The 20,530-nt window shown below is 29.4% G+C and overlaps 1 protein-coding gene across 1 annotated transcript; it reads left to right on the top strand.

Annotated features, from left to right (window-relative positions):
* Window positions 1–10,802: 10,802 nt before the first annotated feature.
* LOC114916485 (putative FBD-associated F-box protein At5g22720) lies at window positions 10,803–13,915 on the top strand. The gene is made up of 3 exons (XM_083075558.1): window positions 10,803–12,080; window positions 12,179–12,343; window positions 13,676–13,915. The coding sequence occupies exon 1, from the start codon at window positions 11,150–11,152 to the stop codon at window positions 11,588–11,590; it is 441 nt and encodes a 146-aa protein (XP_082931684.1). The 5' UTR covers window positions 10,803–11,149; the 3' UTR covers window positions 11,591–12,080; window positions 12,179–12,343; window positions 13,676–13,915.
* The last annotated feature ends 6,615 nt before the right edge of the window (window positions 13,916–20,530 follow it).

The following is a 20,530-nucleotide window of genomic DNA, read 5'->3' as shown; positions in this document are numbered from 1 at the left end:
TAAAGCACCACAACTATCTCAATTCGCACAATGGGATGATCATCTTCGAAAACATCTCCCTTAGTCCTACTGATCAACTCATCATCACAGTACAACAACATAGTTATCATCTCATCAACTCAACTATCAGCTCATTTCAACTTTAAACAACACAGTCAACTCAACAGTTCAACAACTCAACTCACAACTTATAGCTCAACCATCACAAAGTAATATCTTTTCAACACATAGTACAACATACAACATACAACTCTCATCTAACAACTTAGCAACATTATCATCATGCACTTCACAACTCTCAACTAGATCATCTCATCATATTTCACAACATATACATAGTCAACACACATATAACAAGTTTAACAACTTAATTTCAACATGCTTCAAAAATATCATCTTTTCAACATATAATTGATCAACACACAACTTGTAAATAACTTCAACAACATGCAACATATAAACAACTCCAACAACACGCAACATGTTCAACACATAATGTTCCTCATCATATCGCATAACTTATTCAACATCATTTAATCATAATACAACTCAAACAACAAGCTTTCAACATACAACTCATCCATCATGTAAGCAACCAACTTAATTAGAAAATAAATTTATTAAACTAAGTCCACACATTCAGTGCATAAACTCACACTCAACCTCAGCCTTCTAGAAGCACAACTCAACTCTCACGCTAAGCGTAGAATCACACGCTCAGTGTCAGCCTTCCAAAGGCACAACTCACTTTCACACTTAGCGCAAAATCTCACGCTCAACCTCATCTTTCCAGTAGCACTCCCAAATTGTCACACTAAGCGTGAAAACTCACACTCAACGTCCCAAACCCAGTAAACTCATACCAATAGATGAACAACTCAAACCTCTAAATCCTCTCAACCCATGCAATGATCAAGGCATGCAACCTAAAAACCTTCCAACATTAACATCATACAACTCAAAAAATCCAAGAAAAACAACATTCATCCACAACAACTCAAGAAAATCATCACATTTTAACGTTACCTCAAGAACAACAAAAATTCCCAATTTTCAATAAAACCCCCCTTGAATCCTCCCCACGGTTGTAGATTTCACAAATTTACCAACATTAACCTTCAATCCATTCATCAGCCCTACGTTTTCAACCCAAAATCCCAGCTTCCCTTACCTCAAAGGAAGAAGAATCCGGCTCCAAGCTAAAGAGAAGGGAGAAGAAGAAATGTCTGCACGACTCCGAGGTTAAGGAATGACTACGGAACTTCAACCACGACTTTGAGACTTCCTTGCACTCCTAAGGTTCAACAACTTGCAAATGAGACCAACAATGTACCAACTTCAGCTAAAGGGTGAAGAGCGAAGGAAAGTGGTTAACAAGAAAGAAAGTTTAGTGGTTGGGGAGAAAATAAGAGTGAAGGGATTTACGAGTCTTACTGCTAAAATATGTACATTGAACACAAATTTTGAAAATAATATATTTATATTAAAAATATGTTATTAAATAAAATATAATTATTATAAAATTTAATATAGTTAAATAATATATATATATACACACATTAATTGTATATAAATTCACATAAATACACACACAAACACAATTAATAAACAAAAAACATTTTAGTATACATTTCTATTAAAAATATTTTTAAATATTATTTATCGATACTATTTAATTTATATATTCTAATATAATAAAAAACTGACAATATAATATTTACATATCTTAAGAAGGAAAAAATATATAACTTCGATTTTAACATATACAAAAAGAATAGTGTATTACATACATCTTTTTCATGGAAGGTGATGAAACTTATTAAAAGATATTAAGTTAAATAAATTAAGTTATATATCAGTTTAAATATATTTTTAATCTTTAAAATATTATAAATTTTATTTTTTAAATTTAAAATTGATATTTTTTCTAAAATTTGGAGAGAGAAAATCTCTTTACTTAGATGTCATTAACACAAATCTATTAAAAAAATTCACATTTTACAAAATTTATTACACAGAATCTATTCACAAATATTTTTAAACATGTGGATCACATTAAACTAATTAAGGTTGCATTGCTCAATCGATTTATCATTGTCACGGATATTGGTGATTTTGAGCCACTAAAATTGTTTTAAAAATTCAGAGGCCAAAATATTAAATTTAAATTTGAGAGACAAAATTAGATTTATCTCAAAAATAAATTTAAACCTCGTATCGTTTAACATAAAAAAGGGAGAGTGTGACACAGCAATCTCATTCTTAAGGAGGAGGGTAGTAGAATTTACTTGAAAAAAAAATATAAATGTTTTATTTTCTTTCCAATGAATGCACTTGTTATTCGAATTAACTCATGACAGATGTATGAAGAAAAAAAAAAAACATTAACTCGTGACAAATGAGAAGGATGAAACGTTCTCTCTCCCAATACACTAAATCACTAATCTTTTTTATTATCTGTGTAAGTACTGTTATGCTTGAAAAATGAGCATAAATCTGTAATATATTGTTTATTTATAATAATTGTTTAAGATTATTTTATACATATAATATTTTTTATTTAATATTTAATATTATATATTTATTAATTATTATGTGTAAATTAATTAAAAATTAAATAGAATATAAAAGTATAATTGATAATATGATATTTAATATTGTCTTAAAATTTAAAATTGATAAAAAAAAAATTAAATATCTTTTTACTACAAATCTGAATTAAAAAAGAACTGAATGAGTAATAATTAATTAAACTTGCCTGACCATAAATTATGACCCTTATTTTCTGTTAACCGTTTATGGAGTTTCCACATGAAGCTTGCAGAAGTCTTTACAGAAACCAATGACTTTGAATTTTCTACACTTGAAGTCATTTTTTTTACTTCCCGTAAACGTGTCAACATCCACTCTTTCAATAAAACGGTGAAATTTCTCAAGACGGGTAATATTTTGCGTGGACAAATCAAGTATAAACTTAAATATTAAAAATTAACTGGCTCATAAATATTTGATCTGAAAAACGAAAGTCTTAATGGATTTATCTCCAGACACATTTTTTTTTTTACTTTTTAAAAAGTTACTGTTACAAATATATTTAATTTTTAGGTTATATATATATAATTCCATTTAATTTTTAGCACGATTCGAGTGATTCTAATTAAACTTTAAAATTCTAAAATATGAATTATTTTAGAAAAAATACTAAAAATGAGTAAAGATTTGAAAAGAGAAAATAAATTTCTTTCATCTTTTTACAAAATTAACCTTATTCCTAACCTTCTTAATGTAAAGAATGTTGTTAGAAATATAAATAAAAAATGTAATTAGCACTATGATGAAAAACTAAAATAGCAATTATTTAAATATTTACTCTTTTCTCTTACATTAAACACCACCAAGAAAGAGGCAATATGTTTAACTTAAATTTGAACATAACATAAAAGCCACCCAACACAACACAACACACATATTAAGAAATTACTGGTAAAAGAAGTGTTTGAAAACTATGGTTCCATAGAGTCTTGATATCTATATACGTGTTGGCTCACACATGGTCATTTACAACAATTTCAAGGCCCTTCTAAAATGTCTCTCTCTCTCCCTTCCACTAGCCTAAGAAACCTTCTGTCTCAGTCACACAAAACCTTTGAGTTCCACAAGATGTCTTCTGAACTTTGTTCTTTGTGGTTGTCGCCGTATTTGTGCTCAACCATACTAAGTTTTGATGTTCTTCTTGGACTTCTCTTTTTTGTTGCTGTGTGTTCGGCTACTGGATTGTTCCTGGTGGTCTTGCTTGGGCCTTTTCCAAGTTTAGATTGGGGACAACCCTAGACAATAAAGCTTCCAATGAATTATAACCTGAGTCAACTCGTTTACCATAAGTAAATTAAATTAGACTAAAAAAATTCACCATTTTCAATTCTAGTAAAAATTGAACCCACTTAATTAAAAATCCAACTCATTTAAATTAAATCCGTGGTAAGTAGACTAACTCACAAACCCAGTTAAAAAAAACCTAAACTCCATTCTGATCGCATAATCATTTAAATATATATAAAAAAGTAAGTAGAAAAATGTTAGTGATGTTTATTAATATTTTTTATTATTCATTAAAATTTATTTAAAATAATAAAATTTTTGTGAGTGTCATATTATTTAACAAGTCTATCTTAACATATTAATAAAATTTATTAAAATTTATGAAAATATTACTTAAATAAGAAAGTGTCGTTAGTATTTCTTTTAATTACGAATGTTATTGAGTAAATATAACAAATGATAGAATATCAATAGAGAAATGTATAGGAATTGTTATTGTTTTTTAAATTTTAACTTTTAAATTGTTTCAAATTACTCATAAGACTATTTTAAAATATTGACTAAATATAATTATATATATAAGTATATATATATATATATATATATATATATATATAAGTAATTTAAATTCATTATGTCCATTGTTTTATGTGATTACTTTCTTGCTTATTTTTTGCTAAAATTTTAAGTGCAGGAGCTTGACTATTTAGTTTTTAATCAAGGGTAAAAATATTATAAATTATATTCAGTTCACAATGAAGGATAAAAATGATTGATTAATTTTTAATAAATTAATTAATTAACATTTTATTTCATTAACTAGTATAATTTATATCTGATTATATCTTACAGTAATAATATATTAATTCAGTCATGAACCATTTAATAGGAAGTTTCATAAATTTTTTTGCCTTTTTTAAGATCATAGATAAAATTAATTTAAAAGAAAAGAAAATTAAATGTATTTTTGAAAAAAAAAAGTATTTAAAACAAAAAAGATTGTAATACAAAGGAGAAAGTGAAAGAGAAGAAAGTAAATAAAATTTTAGGTCTTATAACAGAACAAAACACAAATTAAATCTTAGGTAAAAGTAAGAGAAAGAAAAAGAGATGTGCAAACTAAATCTTAAAAGACTTATAAGACTTATGTTTCAATGTTGTCTTATATTTAAACATTAGCATGTGTTATATTTAATTAATAAAAAAAGAAGTATTAGTAACACAAAAGTGTTTCTAGTATTTTATGTTCCCTTTCTTCAATCGAAAATTTTGAAAGTAAAGTGTGAATAAAACTTAAGAAATTCTTTTTTTATTATTAAAATAGTTGGCTAATTTTGACTATTCAATTTTTAATAAATGTAAAAATGATCATTTAATTTCCAATAGAATTTTGATATTATTTTTAATTAATATATTATTTCAATAATTAGTATAATCTACACCATTGATTATATCTAATAGTAATACAATATTGACTTACCTGTGAATTATTTAACCTGAAGATTCATTGTTTATGTTGTTTGTTTTAAGGTCAGAAATAAGACTAATTTTAAAGAAAAACAAGTGAAACGAATATTATTTAATGGTATTGATTACATCTTACACAACAATATATTAACTCAGGTGTAACTTATCTGAATCTTAATTCAAAAACTCACATGTGACTTATCTGAATCCTAATTCCAAAGCTCACCTGTGACTTATCTGAATCTTAATTCCAAAATTCACCTATGACTTATCTGAATCCTAATTCCAAAGTTCAAATGTGACTCATGTGAACCCTATTTTCAAAACCTATCTGAACCTTATGAGTTTATGACTAATCTGTACTCTAAATTTTAAATTTACCAGTGACTCACCTGACTTAATTAAGGATTCATCACACATATTACACCTATGAAGCATCTAAACCCTAAATCCTAGACTCACTCATGACTTGTCTAAACCTTAAATCTTAAACTCATCTGTGACTCATTTGACTTGAAGATTCATCACAAATATTATATTTGTGACTCATCTGAATTCTTAAATTTAAACTCATTTGTAACTTATCTAAACTGTAAATCTTAAAGTCATTTGTGCCTCTTCTAACTCAAAAACTCTTCACAAATATTGTTTGTTTTAAAACAAGAAGAGAATGCAAATGATTTCAAAGATGAGAGTGAAAGAAAAAAAGCAAAAAAAAAAAAATAGTTGTTTTATTTAACAAGAAAAAAGATGAAAGCTTCAAAGTTCAAACTTCACCACAAAGGTAAACAGCAATGAGAGTAAGTGGAAGAAAAAGAAGGTAGACAAGCTAAGCACATAAACATAAAAACCATCCAACACAACACAGATCAAGAAATTACTGATAAAAGAAGTGTTGGAAAAAGATGGTTCCATAGGAGTCTTGATATCTATATAAGTGTTGGCTCACACATGGTCATTCACAACAATTTCAAGGCCCTTCTAAAGTGTCTCTCTCTCTCCCCTTCCACTAGCCTAAAAAAACCTTCTGTCTCAGTCACACAAAACCTTTTGAGTTCTACAAGATGTCTTCTGAACTTTGCTCTTTGTGGTTGTTGCTGTCTTTGTGCTCAACTATACTAAGTTTTGATGTTCTTCTTGGACTTCTCTTTTTTGTGGCTGTGTCCGACTACTGGATTGTTCCCGGTGGTCTTGCTTGGCCTTGTCCAAGTTTAGACCGAGGACAACCCTAAACAACAAAACTTGCATTCTAGACCTTCAGGTTACCTGGTGGTGGGTTTGCTTCTTGATTTCACCGGCCTCTTACTCACATGGTCCATGCTAATGAAAACTGTCAAAATGAATTATAATCTGCCTCAACTTGTTTATCATAAGTGAATTAAATTAGACTAAAAAAATTATCATTTTCAGTTCTAGAAAAATTGAACCCAATTCATTAAAAATCCAACTCATTTTCATTTGAATTAAATATGTGATAAGTAGGTTGACTCACAGACTCAATAAACAAAAGAGTTAATTATTCATACACTGCTAATGTAAAAAATTTTATATTGGCAACCAATCATATCTTTTAAATTATTTTATTTTATTTATTTTATTAAATAAGTAAATGACATGATACCATTAAAAGATATGATTGATTGTCAATGTAAAAAAATTTCACTAATAGTGTATAGGTGATTAACTCATAAAAAAAATCCATCAACTCCATTTTGTTCACACAATCATTTAAATATGTACTAAAACTTTTTTAAAAAGTAAATGAAAAAATGTTAGTGATATTTTTTAATATTTTTTATTATTCATTAAAATTTATTCAAAATAATAATAAAAAATTATGAGTGTCATCATTTAACAAGTCTATCTTAATATGTTAATAAAATTTATTAATATTTATAATTTATAATTAATATTCATGAAAGTATTACTCAAATAAAAAAGTGTTGCTAGTATTTCTTTTAATTAAATATGTTACATTGAGTAATATAACAAATGGTCTATGTATAGGAATTGTTATTTTTTTTTCAAGTTTAATTTTAAAATTGTTTCAAATTACTCATAAATTTATTTTAAAATATTAACTAAATATAATTATATATATACAAGTATATATATATATATATATATATATAATATTTATCATATATAAATACATTAATATATATATATACAAGTAATATAAACTCATTATGTCCGTTGCTTTATGTGATTACTTTCTTGCTTATCCTCTTCTAAAATTTTAAGTGCGGGATTTTGACTATTTAATTTTTAATCAAGGGTAAAAATATCATAGATTATATTCGGTTTACAATGAATGGTAAAAATGATTGATTAATTAACATTTAATTTCAATAACTAGTATAATTTATATAATTGATTATATTTGATTTAGTAATGTAGAAAATTTCATAATAAATTTTGTTTTTTTAAGAACATAGATACAATTAATTTAAAAGAAAAGAACAAGTTAAATGCATTTCTGAAAAAAAAAATATTTAAAACAAAGAAGACTGCAATACAAAGGAGAAAGTGAAATAAAAGAAAATAAAAAAAAATTAAGTCTTATAACACAACAAAACACAAACTAATCTTAGGTAAAAGTTGTGAGACCCTACTTCCCCTATTCATTTTTTTTTTCTCTCCCCGACACCCCCCTCTCCCACTCACTCTCCATTTCCCTTCACCCTTACTCTCCTTACTCCTCCCTCCTCACTTCACTAATCTTTCTCCTTGGGGTGTGAATTCAAGATGCTGTTTCGGGTGTTGAGGACTAACTGAGGCGTGGGTCACTTTCTTCTTCGTGGAGCTTTTCCCCTTCTTCTCCTTTTCTCATTCCCGGAAGTTGCGATCTTCATTTTGAGGTAAGGGAAGCTAGTCATTTGGTTTTTCTGGGGTTGAAACGAGTTCTACGAACTCTTTGGTGGTTGAAAATGAGTGATTTTATTGGCTGAGCTGCTGAAACTTTGGGGGTTTTGTGGTCTTGAATCCAAAGTTTGATTTTCTTTGATTTGTGGTTGCATGCATATAAAGCTGGTATCTTTGAACTCCATGATGAAAATGTGACATTTTGATCCATTTGCATGTTAATTTTCTGTTAAGATCTGCAGGATTGTTGTTCAAAAATGGTGGAGGGATTGTGTTCGCTGTCGCAAACGGCTGAGCCGTTTAAAGGCGCTGAGCGCTTTGGGGGCAGAGAGCCCCTGGAACCAAACGACTGAGCCGTTTTAAGGCGCTGAGCGCTTTGGGGGCAGAGAGCCCCCTGGAGCCAAACGGCTGAGCCGTTTTAAACCGCTGAGCACTTTAGAGGCAGAGAGCTAGAGGAGAATCTCTAGAGGCAAAGCGCTGAGCGCTTTGGAGGCGCTGAGCGCCTTTGTACTTTCAGAATTGGACTTTGTAGTCTTCATGAAAGTTGTAGCCTTGGATGTTAGCTTTCCAATGGCGCTGGAATCACTCAAAAAGGAGTTTTAGAACTCCAGATATGGTCGTTTTAGTGAAGAGGGGTCAAGCTATCAGCATTAGTTATAGCTGTTTCGGTTTTTAAAATTTTTCACATGGTAGATGAAGGAATTAGGATTTGGGGTCTTCCTGAGAGTTGTAGGAAATTTTCTTATCATTAATATGATATAAGGATGAACATGATAGGAGCATTATGACTCCATATATTCTATAATTAGTAATGGTTGTCGTTTTACAATGAGTGATTATGATAAGTTGAAGGTTGTTTTGGATGTGTTTTTTTTTGAATATGTTGATTTATGCTGACTAATATTGATTAATGTTGTTGAGCCAAGCTGAGTTGTATGATGTGTTGAAATGTTGTGCTGTGCTGTAATATGCCATGCTGTACTATGCTGAATGGTGTGGTGTTGTAGCCGTTAAGTCGGTGCTGTTGTTTGCCACATACGTGGTGCTGTAATAACCGCTAGCTGGTGCTGATATGTGCCTAATTGAGGGGCCATTATAACCACTTGAGGTGGTGCTGTTGCTGTTGTTGTTGTTGTTGTTGCTGCTAAGCAGTGTCGATGTAGCCGCATCGCGGTGCTGATATTGCTGAATAGTATGAGCTGTGCAAATGTGCTATTAAATATGACGACGGACTTAATCATATTACTATGCATTTAATTATAGGTTGATTTTTAAAGTATACTAGCTTACCCTTTGATGTTTTCCATGTTGTTGGACTGCGATGATCATACTATGTATGGGAGCAGAACAGGAATAGGTGGGCGTCTTGGGATGAGTCTCCGGCGGACCTTGGAGCTGTTTTGCTTGTGTGGATATTTTGCTTGTAGCTACTTGGGATAGTAGCATTTGGTTGTAATTTTCTTTGGTGCACTTTAACCCTAGTCAGACCAGAACTTTGTATATTTATATATTCTAGATCCTATATTTATATACTTGTTCTATCTGTCTGGAGTTTCTAGTGTACGATGCCGTGTGTAGTGACTAGCCGGGTCGTTACAAAAGTAAGAGAAAGAAAAGGAAGTGTGCAAACTAAATCTTAAAAGACTTGTTCCAATATTATCTTATATTTAAACATTAGCATGTGTTATTTTTAATTAATAGAAGAAAAAAAAGTTTGTAACATAGAAGGTGTTTCTAGTATTTTATGTTTCTTTTCTTCAACTGAAAATTTTAAAAGTAAAGTGTGAATATAAATTAAGAAATTTTTTCTTATTAAAATTGTTGACTAATTTTGACTATTCAATTTTTAATAAATTTAAAAATGACCATTTAATTTTCAAGAGAATTTTGATATTATTTTTAAATAATATATTGTTTCAGTAGCTAGTATAATCTATACTGTTGATTCTACCTAATAGTAATACAATATTGACTCACCTGTGAAATATTTAACCTGAAGATTCATTGTTTATATAATTTGTTTTAAGGTCAGAGATAAGACTAATTTTAAAGAAAAACAAGTGAAAGGAATTTCTAAAAAAATTTATTTAATAGTATTGATTACATCTTACACCAACAATATATTAACTCACCTGTGACTTATCTGAATCTTAATTTCAAAACTCACATGTGACTTATCTGAATCCTAATTCTAAAACGCACCATTGACTTATCTGAATCCTAATTTCAAAACTCACATGTGAGTTGTCTGAATCCTAATTCCAAAGCTCAAATGTGACTCATGTGAATCCTATTTTCAAAACTCATATGAACCTTATGAGTTTATGGCTGATCAGAACTCTAAATTTTAAATTTACTAGTGACTCACCTGACTTAAGGATTCATCACACATATTACACATGCAAGGCATCTAAACCCTAAACCCTAAACTCACTCATAACTTGTCTAAACCCTAAATCTTAAACTCACATATGACTCATCTGAACTCTAAATCCTAAACTCACTTGTGACTCATCTGACTTAGAGATTCATCACAAGTATTACATCTGTGAGTTATTTGAACCCTAAAACCCTAAGTTCACTCATGATTTATCTGCACCCTAAATCTTAAACTCATCTCTAACTCATTTGATTTAAAGATTCATCACTAGTATTACATCTGTGAGTTATCTAAACCCTAAACTCTAAAGTCTAAACTCACTCATGACTCATTTGAACCCTAAATCCTAAATTCATTTGTGACTTATTTGATTTAAAGGTTCATCACAAATATTATATCTAAGTCTGTGACTCATCTAAATCTTGAGACTTGAACTATTTTGTGACTTATCTAAACCCTAAATCTTAAACTCATTTGTGACTCTTCTGAGATAAAGACTGTTCAAAAAATTTATTCTTTTTAAGACGAGAAGAGAATGCAAATGATTTCAAAGATAAAAGAGAAATAAAAAAAAAAAAGCAAAAAGAAATAGTTAAATTTTATTTAGCAAGAAAAAAGATGAAGGTTTCAAGTTCAAAGTTCACCACCAAGGCAAACAGCAATGACAGTAATTGGAAGAAAAAGAAGGTAGACAGGCTAAGCAGGTTACCGGACGAAATCATCCACCGTGTGCTTTCCTTTGTGGACGCAGTTTCAGCGGTTCAAACGAGCGTTTTGAGTAAGCTATGGAAGAAGCTTTGGACTTCCCTCCCCGGCCTCAACTTCAACTCTTCCTCCTTCCACCACCCTCTCCTCTTCCACTCTTTCATCCACCACTTCATGTCCCACAGAGACTCTTCCACCAACCTCTACGCCCTCAACTTCTCCTGCAATGATGAACTCGACGATGGCCACATGGTTGAATCCATCATTGACCATGTCACCCACTCACCCACCATTCAGCTTCTCACCATCTACGCCGAATGCCTCGTGGCCAACCTTCCTCAACTCTCTTTGTGACAATCCCTCACCACCCTCAAGCTCGCCGACATATCCGCCGAGGCCACAACTTTTGACTTCTTTTCTCTTCAATGCCTTTACTTTTTTGATTGTCGGTTCGAGTGTGGGGCAGAGGAGGAACTTGATCTTTTCAGGGGTTGTCATAATCTCAGATGCTTGTGTCTGCATGATTGCCAGTACTATGGCAGTGTTAAGAGCTTCAAAATCTCTGCGCCCCATCTTGTGGATTTGAGTGTCTCGGCTGAGAGTGGATGATGTGTTTGATTCTGACTGTGTTATTGAGCTTTTCACGCCAAGGCTTCAATCTTTTAGCTACCGTGATTCTCATCTTTATAATTTTTCTGCAAGGGTGAATCTTTCCCAAGTGGAGAAAGTGAATATTGTTATAAACTGTTTGACTAAGGATACTGATCTTTCTCTTCGGCTGATTACGTTGTTTGAGGTGATGAGAAGTGCAAAGTTTGTATCTTTATCCCTTGATGTTATTAAAGTAAGCATAATTTTTTTTCAATCTGGTATTTTGATTAATAGTTGCTACACTACTGTTCTTTCAACTAAATTATTCTCTTTTGAATACTTATTTCCTAGGTTCTGTCTATGTTTCCTGATCTGCTGAATGGTCGGTATTCTCCTTTCACTAGAGCGGTGGTTTTTAAGTTAAACATGGATGGACGTCCTTCCTCCTATGCTATACCTACCAATGTCATGGCCTACTTATTTGGTTGATCTCCTTAAATGGAAAGTTATGGAAAGGTATATTAAAACATCCTCTTATTGTTTTCTTTTAGCCTTTGTCGTACTTTAGCCTTTGTCGTAAATTCAGAACATTGGTACACTGATTAATTGTCATGTTGCTTTATGGAATACAAATGTTTCTTTTTAAGATCAAAGTTACTTGATAAGCAACAACTCAGAACTGTTTGGTGTTTAAGAAAATTCAACCAACTTAGATACTCTAGACATGCTTAGGTAAACTTCTAAAGGTGGTTCTGGATAAGTTTACACGAACAGACCCTTTATCCAAGTAAGGTCACATTTATGGTGTTGTCTATATCATAGAAGATTCAACAATGTTTTAAATTTCTTGTGGACTTCCTAACACATGACACATCTCTTGGGTCAAATGTTGTAAAGCTTGGTGAAAATGGATTAGTTATAAAGACTAAAACAATCTCTAGTTAGAAAAGGCAATCAAATATAAAATTTATTTGTGTGGTTAAAAAGGGTGTGGAAAGACCTAAGGTTAAGTAATATGTTTTACTTTCTTCCATCCTATCACCATCCTTGAATATAGTTGAATTTTATAGAGAAAAGGGTTATATATCATAACCTATGAAGCAAAAACTCCTCTACAAAATGGCATATCGACATGTGAGGCATGTTTTAGACATGATACTTGTTAGACATGCATCTCACACCTTTCCATTGTGTCATAATTTTATTATTTTTTTTTCTTGAACACCTCTTTGACACGGCTTGATACCTATCCGACACAACTTGGACAAATGTCAAAAAGAGTGAGCTGACACCTACTCTTGGCTAAACACTTATCTGACATTCTTTAAAAAAAATTAAAAAGTCAACTTGTTTTATAAATATTGCAAGGCTCATAACATCTTTTGTTGTTTTCTAAGTTTCATTTTCATAAGAACTACTAGGTATTTAACTTTTAAGAGATATAATTCATAATTTTATCATGGATTTTTTTTTTTAAAGATTTCATTGTGAAATGATCCATCTCTTATCATATAAAAATTGTTAAGTTTAACAACTTTGTTTCTACAAGGTGAATATATATAAATCTTAATTCTCAATTTAGATTTTTGTCATGTAGTTATACACACATACATGTAATGTCTCAGTGTCATATTTTGCTTATTAGTTGTGTTCCTGTGTTGCGTTTGATATCTATATTAGAGTTGGTGCTTTATATTCATTACTGTGAAAATTCTTAGCTGTCAAATTTTAGCCCTTGTGATGGACAAATATGAATCATATGTTAGAGTATCGTTCTTTAATAGACCTGCAGAGTGAATGTTATGGCCACATTGAAATCTATTACAGACCTTTTGTTTTGCACTACAGGTACGCAGCGTAAGAATCAACTTGATAGAAGATGGATTCTGATTAACTTCCACTGTTTTACTTTTTGGAAGATCAAGAGATGTTTTGCTTGAGTCTAAAGTAACAAAGAACTTCTGTTTTATGCAACACATACGTGGCAATGCAAAGAGGACTTGACTTATTGTGTGTTTTTTTGCAATGCATGTGGCAATGTAAAGAGTACTCACTTATTATTATTAATCTGGCAGGATACTTGTTACTTGTTACTAATGGTTATTTTATAATCTATTAGATTCTTGCTATAATAGTCTGTCACATCTGATGTGGAATTTCAATTATAAATTAGCTCAAAAGTACATGTGAAAGTGATAAACTGAATTGGTTTATAATATTAGATGTCTGAACTTAATTTTCTGTGTAAAATGGGGCAAGCTTGAGAGTTTTCTTGATTACAGCTTATTGTCACATCTATTATATAAATGAGGAACCTTTATTTGGTGACCGAGATTTTCACTCTTCTCATTTTCTCTATAGTTTATTCTTAACTTCTCTCAATTCCTTTTAGCCATGGTATTCATGTGCTTAACTTGCAAAAATTGTAATGCTTAAGTGGTGGATATTTCTTGTGAAGTTAGTGTTAGGAAAATGCTTCAAGACTGAAACATGTCCAAGTTCTGATTATGTTATTTTATTTGTAGTTGTTTTCCTAGTCTTAAGGAGTCACTTGGGAAGTTTAGGCGCTTTGTTATCCCTGTTTTTCTTTGTGGTTTATTCCTAGGACCATTTGTTAGTGGGTAGTTATTCTTTAAGATTTATAAATTGTATTTGGAACATCCATAACAGTGTGACTTTCTCATTCAATATATTTTTTGTTCTCGGTGAATCAAATTCTGCATTTCTTTTCTCTTGAAAATTTCAACGGTTAGCATATTAGTGACAAGATTTCAACTCCTTTTGTACTGCGGCAATTAAGGACGTTGCCTTATAATAGCCCTTAATGTTAGTGTTATTGGCTGTGCTTTTTGTTTGAGATGCCTGAAACAACTGATTCACAAATCAATCATATTCCTTCTTTTTTTTGTTTGCGCCGAGGATATCTCCTGACCAATAGTCAAATTCCTGACAACATGCTTAAGAGTATCATAAAGTTAAAATGGCAAAATAGTATATTGTTGACAGACAACTTGCGTTGTGAATGGTTGAAACCTTTTCAGACATTTCCACTGCAGCAGCATGTTTCTTTATATGCAGCACTATCTTAAATTTCAGCTTGATCTTGGATATAATTTAATGCGAGATTTTAGTTTGCTTTGCTGAGTTATCATGTGGTATATTAGTTAGAGTTTGTTTTTAATAAACAGAAAAATGTTCCATACTAATTAAACTTTCCAAGATTCAGGAAGTAGGCAGTTCAAATATTGACATGTAGGTTGGGCATTATGGTGAAAACTTGTCCACGTATAAGCGCACTCCTTATTTAAACATGGAGGGCATGGACGAAAGCTCATGTTTATGCCCCTTTTATTGAACCTTCACTTTATTTAGACATGGAGGGCGTGGGTTATATACCGGTTTTGCCTCACTGTGATTGATTAGTGATGTTTGATTTTGCTTAATTTTCGGATACTTTAGTCAAAAGATCTCTTGTAAATAGCTATAAGATTTTTTTGAACACAATAAATTAATCCAAACACTTATACACCATTTGACTTCTCAAGATTATTTATAAGAGGAGACCAACAAAGCAATTTTATGCAGTAACTTGGATTCATTTTTGCAATCATCATCTTGACGGTTAGAGGTCCATTCCTGAAAATGATGAAGACTACCAGTGAAGTCTGTAAAAATACGGTTCTTGAGAGAAGCTGAAGTGTAAAAATAGGTTCTCATTTATGTGGATGTACCTGCATTATTATTAGCAATTCATATTTGTTATTTGTTATGGAAGACAATGCAGTAGATTACAAATTAAAGAGAGGAAATGTCAACAGATTCTCAAGAAACATATAAGACAACCAGATCAAGAATAATTTCACTCAGTCTACCAAAAATTATCAAATCATATGAAAGAAAATAAGCTTTAAACCAGAACTGTACCTGCAGGTTATGTGCATGAGCCATAGTAACAAGATTAGTAGGATTTATCGTATAATAATTTACCACAGGTACCAACGTGTCCTTCCAAGGTCCAATTCCCACAACATATTGCTTTATGTAGTCTAGGTATTTATCAGATGTAATCTCCCAATATGACTGCACATCATCACATTACTACTATTTTGTTAGTCTTTGGAATAAACAATGCAAACTGCATTCTATAACATAAAATGGAGACAGTATTACTTTTCAAAAGACAGAAATAAAAGGTTTAGGAGCTTATAAATATTACTCATGGACTTGATTATAAAAATTAGAAGAAACAAAATCAATTACATTTTTTTTTATAATTTGAGGACTTAAATTAAAAAACAATCAAAAAAACGTTTTTTAACACAAAAAAAAAGGTTTAGGAGGTTATAAATATATTAAACCTCAAAATATTTAAAATTTTAATTATTATGTTTTTTTTGAAAAATTATATTTAAATAGATTATAAACCTTATATTATTACATTTATTTTAAAAATTATATTTAAAAATTCAAAAATCCCAACCATTCAAATATGTTCTAAACCTTTGAAATAAGTCTATTTTAGACAAAGAAAAATATTAGTGATACTCTTTTTAATTCTCTTTTTCTAACAATTTATTATTCACTGAAATTTAATAAAAATCATAAATTTTGTTTGTGTTTTGTATGATTTAGTGAATCTATATTAATTTAGTGGTAGACTAATTAATATTTGTTATATTCAATCAATAACCAAAAAAATATGAGTAAGATAAAAAAGTATTGCAAGTAATTATTCTCCAACTAAATGTGGTCAAGCCCGATGGCAGAGGACGAAATTCATTTAATGCTCTCCTCCTCCTGCAGCTTCAATATAAATTTTCTTATTTTTAGATGTTTTACTATTATATTATAACTGTAGTAACATTTTTTTTCTTTTAATTTTATTAAGTTATATAGTATTATTTTGATCTATACATTAAAAACTTTAAATATTATTTTAATCATATAAAATTTTTTATATTATATATTACAATATTAAAATACTAGTAATTTTAAAATTATTTAGTAAAATACGATAAGCAGGAATCAGTTTTCGTGAATTGGGAATTTTTTTCACGTGGCAACTCTTTATTACTTTCATTAATCCAATTCGTGGATATTAAGTGCCTTCCACAGGACAGGACAATGACACGAGTAATAAATAACAAATTAATGCATCCCGCGTGTGGTATCATCTTGTTGAAGGCACTTGTTTTGTGACGTTTTACTTAATGTGCCTGTCATATATATATATATATATATATATATATATATATATATATATATATATATATATATATATATATATATATATATATATATATATATATATATATATATATATATATATATAGCATATTAAGTGAGAGAAAATTTATTATGAAAGATAAAATGATTAAAATATAATTTTTAAATTAATTTTACAAATTTTTAAATTTCAGCATATCTACAGTTACCTTGTTATAACTTCACTCCAGTCACTAGTCCTGCCTTTGGCATCCTCCTCTTTACGGTTAAGGTAACGACTTCGAACATGACCAGTTCCCATATTGTGACGGGCGGTGTGTACAAGGCCTGGGAACAAATTCATTGCCGTATGGCTGACCGATGATTACTAGCGATTCCAGCTTCATGCAGGCGAGTTGCAGCCTATAATCCGATCTGAGGACGGGTTTTTAGAGTTAGTTCACCCTCGTGGGATCGCGATCCTTTGTCCTGTCCATTATAGCACGTGTGTCGCCCAGGGCATAAGTGAGAGAAAATTAATCTAAGAGTTATATTTTAACCCTCTCATCTTTCATAATAAATTTTCCCTCACTTGATATGTTATATATATATATATATATATATATATATATGAGGAGGGATCCGTTTACTCTAAGAGTAAGTCTACCTAAATTTACTCTGTTCAATAACTCATGTTCTACACCAAATTTTAATGATCTAACCGTTTGAATTTAAAGTTTTGAATGCATAGATCAAATCTGTAAATTTTTAAAAATTTTGTATTAATGAAATGAATTATCAAATAATTTTTAAATTTTTTAAAAAAATTTAGACTTGATCTATACAATAAAAATTTTAGACTTGATCTATACAATAAAAATTTTAAATTTAATGATTGAATTGTTAAAATTTAATGTAGAACATGAGTTATTGAACGGAATAAAATTAAGTAGATTTACTCTTAAAATAGACGAATCACTCTCTCTCTATCAATCTATCAATCAATCAATCTATCTATATATATATATATATTATTTATAAGGGAACAAAATATGCAATATTGTGCCTGTCATATCTAATCGTAGTATAAGGGGGAAAATGTCGTATAACAAAGCTTTTTTTTTTTACAGAATAATTATTACTGAGTAACATATCGTGCCTTTTAATATATTTTAAATGAATAAAAAAATAGAGAGACAAAAATAAATAAAAAATAATCTTTTTTAAGGATAAAATTTCGGTTGTGATATGGGAAGAATAACTTCAATTATTATATAATAAATAAAAAATAATCTTTTTTAAGGATAAAAATATTTAAAGAAAATTAGAGATCAAAAGAGACTATTATTATATATTGTTATAAATGTTAAATGATTCAAAACAAATAGGGAGGAAACAAAGAATAAAACATAAGATTACAACATATAAAAAATATGAGAAGTAATACATGTTATTTTAACTTGATGAGACAATGTGCACATCATAGAGCTAAAAAAAAAAAAAAAAAAGCTTCCATAAAAAAAAATTATATTAATCAATTGATGAAAAATTATTATAATAGGAAAATATATGTATTTATAAAAGTACGAAAGAAGTTAACTAATCTGAAACGACTAGTTAACTAAACTGTCTCAACTAATAATTTGTACAATACGACACACACTCTCTCTATAGAGAGAGAGATTTGAAGTGATGTTGTAAATTGGACTTCTAGATCAGTAAAGCTTGCTATAAAAAATTGTTGTATAGTGAAATAAAGTATGATATACTAATATAATTTATGTTTAATTATTCTTTTAGTTTATGTAATTTTATTATCAATTTTATCTTTTAATTTTTATAATTAAATTTGTTTCATTTTAATCTTTCCTATAATTTTTAAACTTTTCTTTTTTATAATTTCTATAAAAATGGATGATAGAAACTAAAAGAGAATATAAATGATATGTGTAGAGACTAAGAACATTTTTAACTATATGAACTAATAGATAAAGTTGATGAAATTATAAGAATTAAAAGAATAGCTAAATTTACAATATATTATAATATTGAGATTATTTATAATTAAATAACATAAAACTAAAGAAGTATATTGATATAACTTGTAACTCAAGTTGATCTTAGTATAGTCTTCCTAGCTTTTTTTTTGCTTTGTGTAAGAGAATACAGGTATGAGACAAATAAATGCATATCTTTCTTCTTTTATATTCGTGTATAAATTGTAGAATTTTATGTATATGTATGAATTATTTAGTCCTTCTATCTAATTATTGATATTTGCGAGTTTTATTATGGTTAATTATTCATTTATTCTCAATTCTTTTTTATGTATTTTACATTTTTTATATCACGTTGTTTGGTGATCTCTTTAGGTAAATTGAGTACATGTTTGGATTGGATTTTCAAACTTGATTTTACACTCTCTCTCCATATTAAAGATAAATTTTACGTGGAAGCAAAATTTTTTTACTTCAACTAAACGTGAAAATTCACGTTTGCATTGAAACCAAAACATACATTGAGACTATTTAAAGTTTATATATTACTTTAAAAATCAGTCCAAATACCTATTAAGTTGAAATATTTTATTATCAGTATATATAGCAGTTTAAGAAAATGTATTAAACTATATTAAAATGAATTGAAATATAATTCAAAATTATTCTCAAAATATTTTATCTAATTTTTAAAATCTAAACTCATCAAATTACCTTTAAATTGAATCAAGTCAACAGAACGAGACAAATCATAGGTATTTTTAGGGTTTATTTAGTAACAAAGAAATGGAAGAGGCAGGGGAAATAGAGATGAGGTGGAAAAGAAGCTTGTTTGGTAAAATCACAATAGAAAAGAAGAGAAATAAAGAGGTATTCATATCTCTTAATATCTCAATTGTGTGGGATGGAAGCAGCGTCACAACATGCAACTATGTGTTGGGAATTTTGTGATGGATGTGACCATTTCATTTATCATAATTAGTAATTGTTATAAATTGTTTTATAAGAGCATTTATTAAAATCGTCAAAAATAATATATAAAAAAACAAAAAATCAATTTTCAACTCTTTAAGAGATTATTGTTACTTCAACAATTAATTATTTGGTAAGTTTTTAACTTTTTCTATTTATTTATTTTATTTTTATTTTTATTTCTCTTGAATCAAATATCTTTAAAATTTATTTATTTTTATTGTAATTCTACTTATCTTTAGAATTGTTACCTTCATGTCAAGTATATGTAGACCATTAATTTCTATTTATCCTGTTTTAGTACAAAAATTTTAAATTGAGACTAGAATGGAGCACCTTGTTAGGTGGTTCATGATGGAACCAAAATTACAACCCTTAAATTAACCAAACTCATGTAAATTATATCTAAGTTTACCATACTCTATTATTTCTTCTTCTCCCTCCAACTCAATTCCTCCATGTCACACCTTTCACCGTCCCCTTTTTTCCACTGCATTGTTAGCACAATCTCATGCACATACATTGGGAA

This window comes from Cajanus cajan, chromosome 5 (genome assembly GCF_000230855.2).
Source record: "Cajanus cajan strain Asha chromosome 5, NIPB_CcT2T_4, whole genome shotgun sequence".
Classification (NCBI taxonomy): Eukaryota; Viridiplantae; Streptophyta; class Magnoliopsida; order Fabales; family Fabaceae; genus Cajanus; species Cajanus cajan.
Note: the sequence above shows the minus strand (reverse complement) of the source record. Positions and strands in the feature narration are given on the sequence as shown.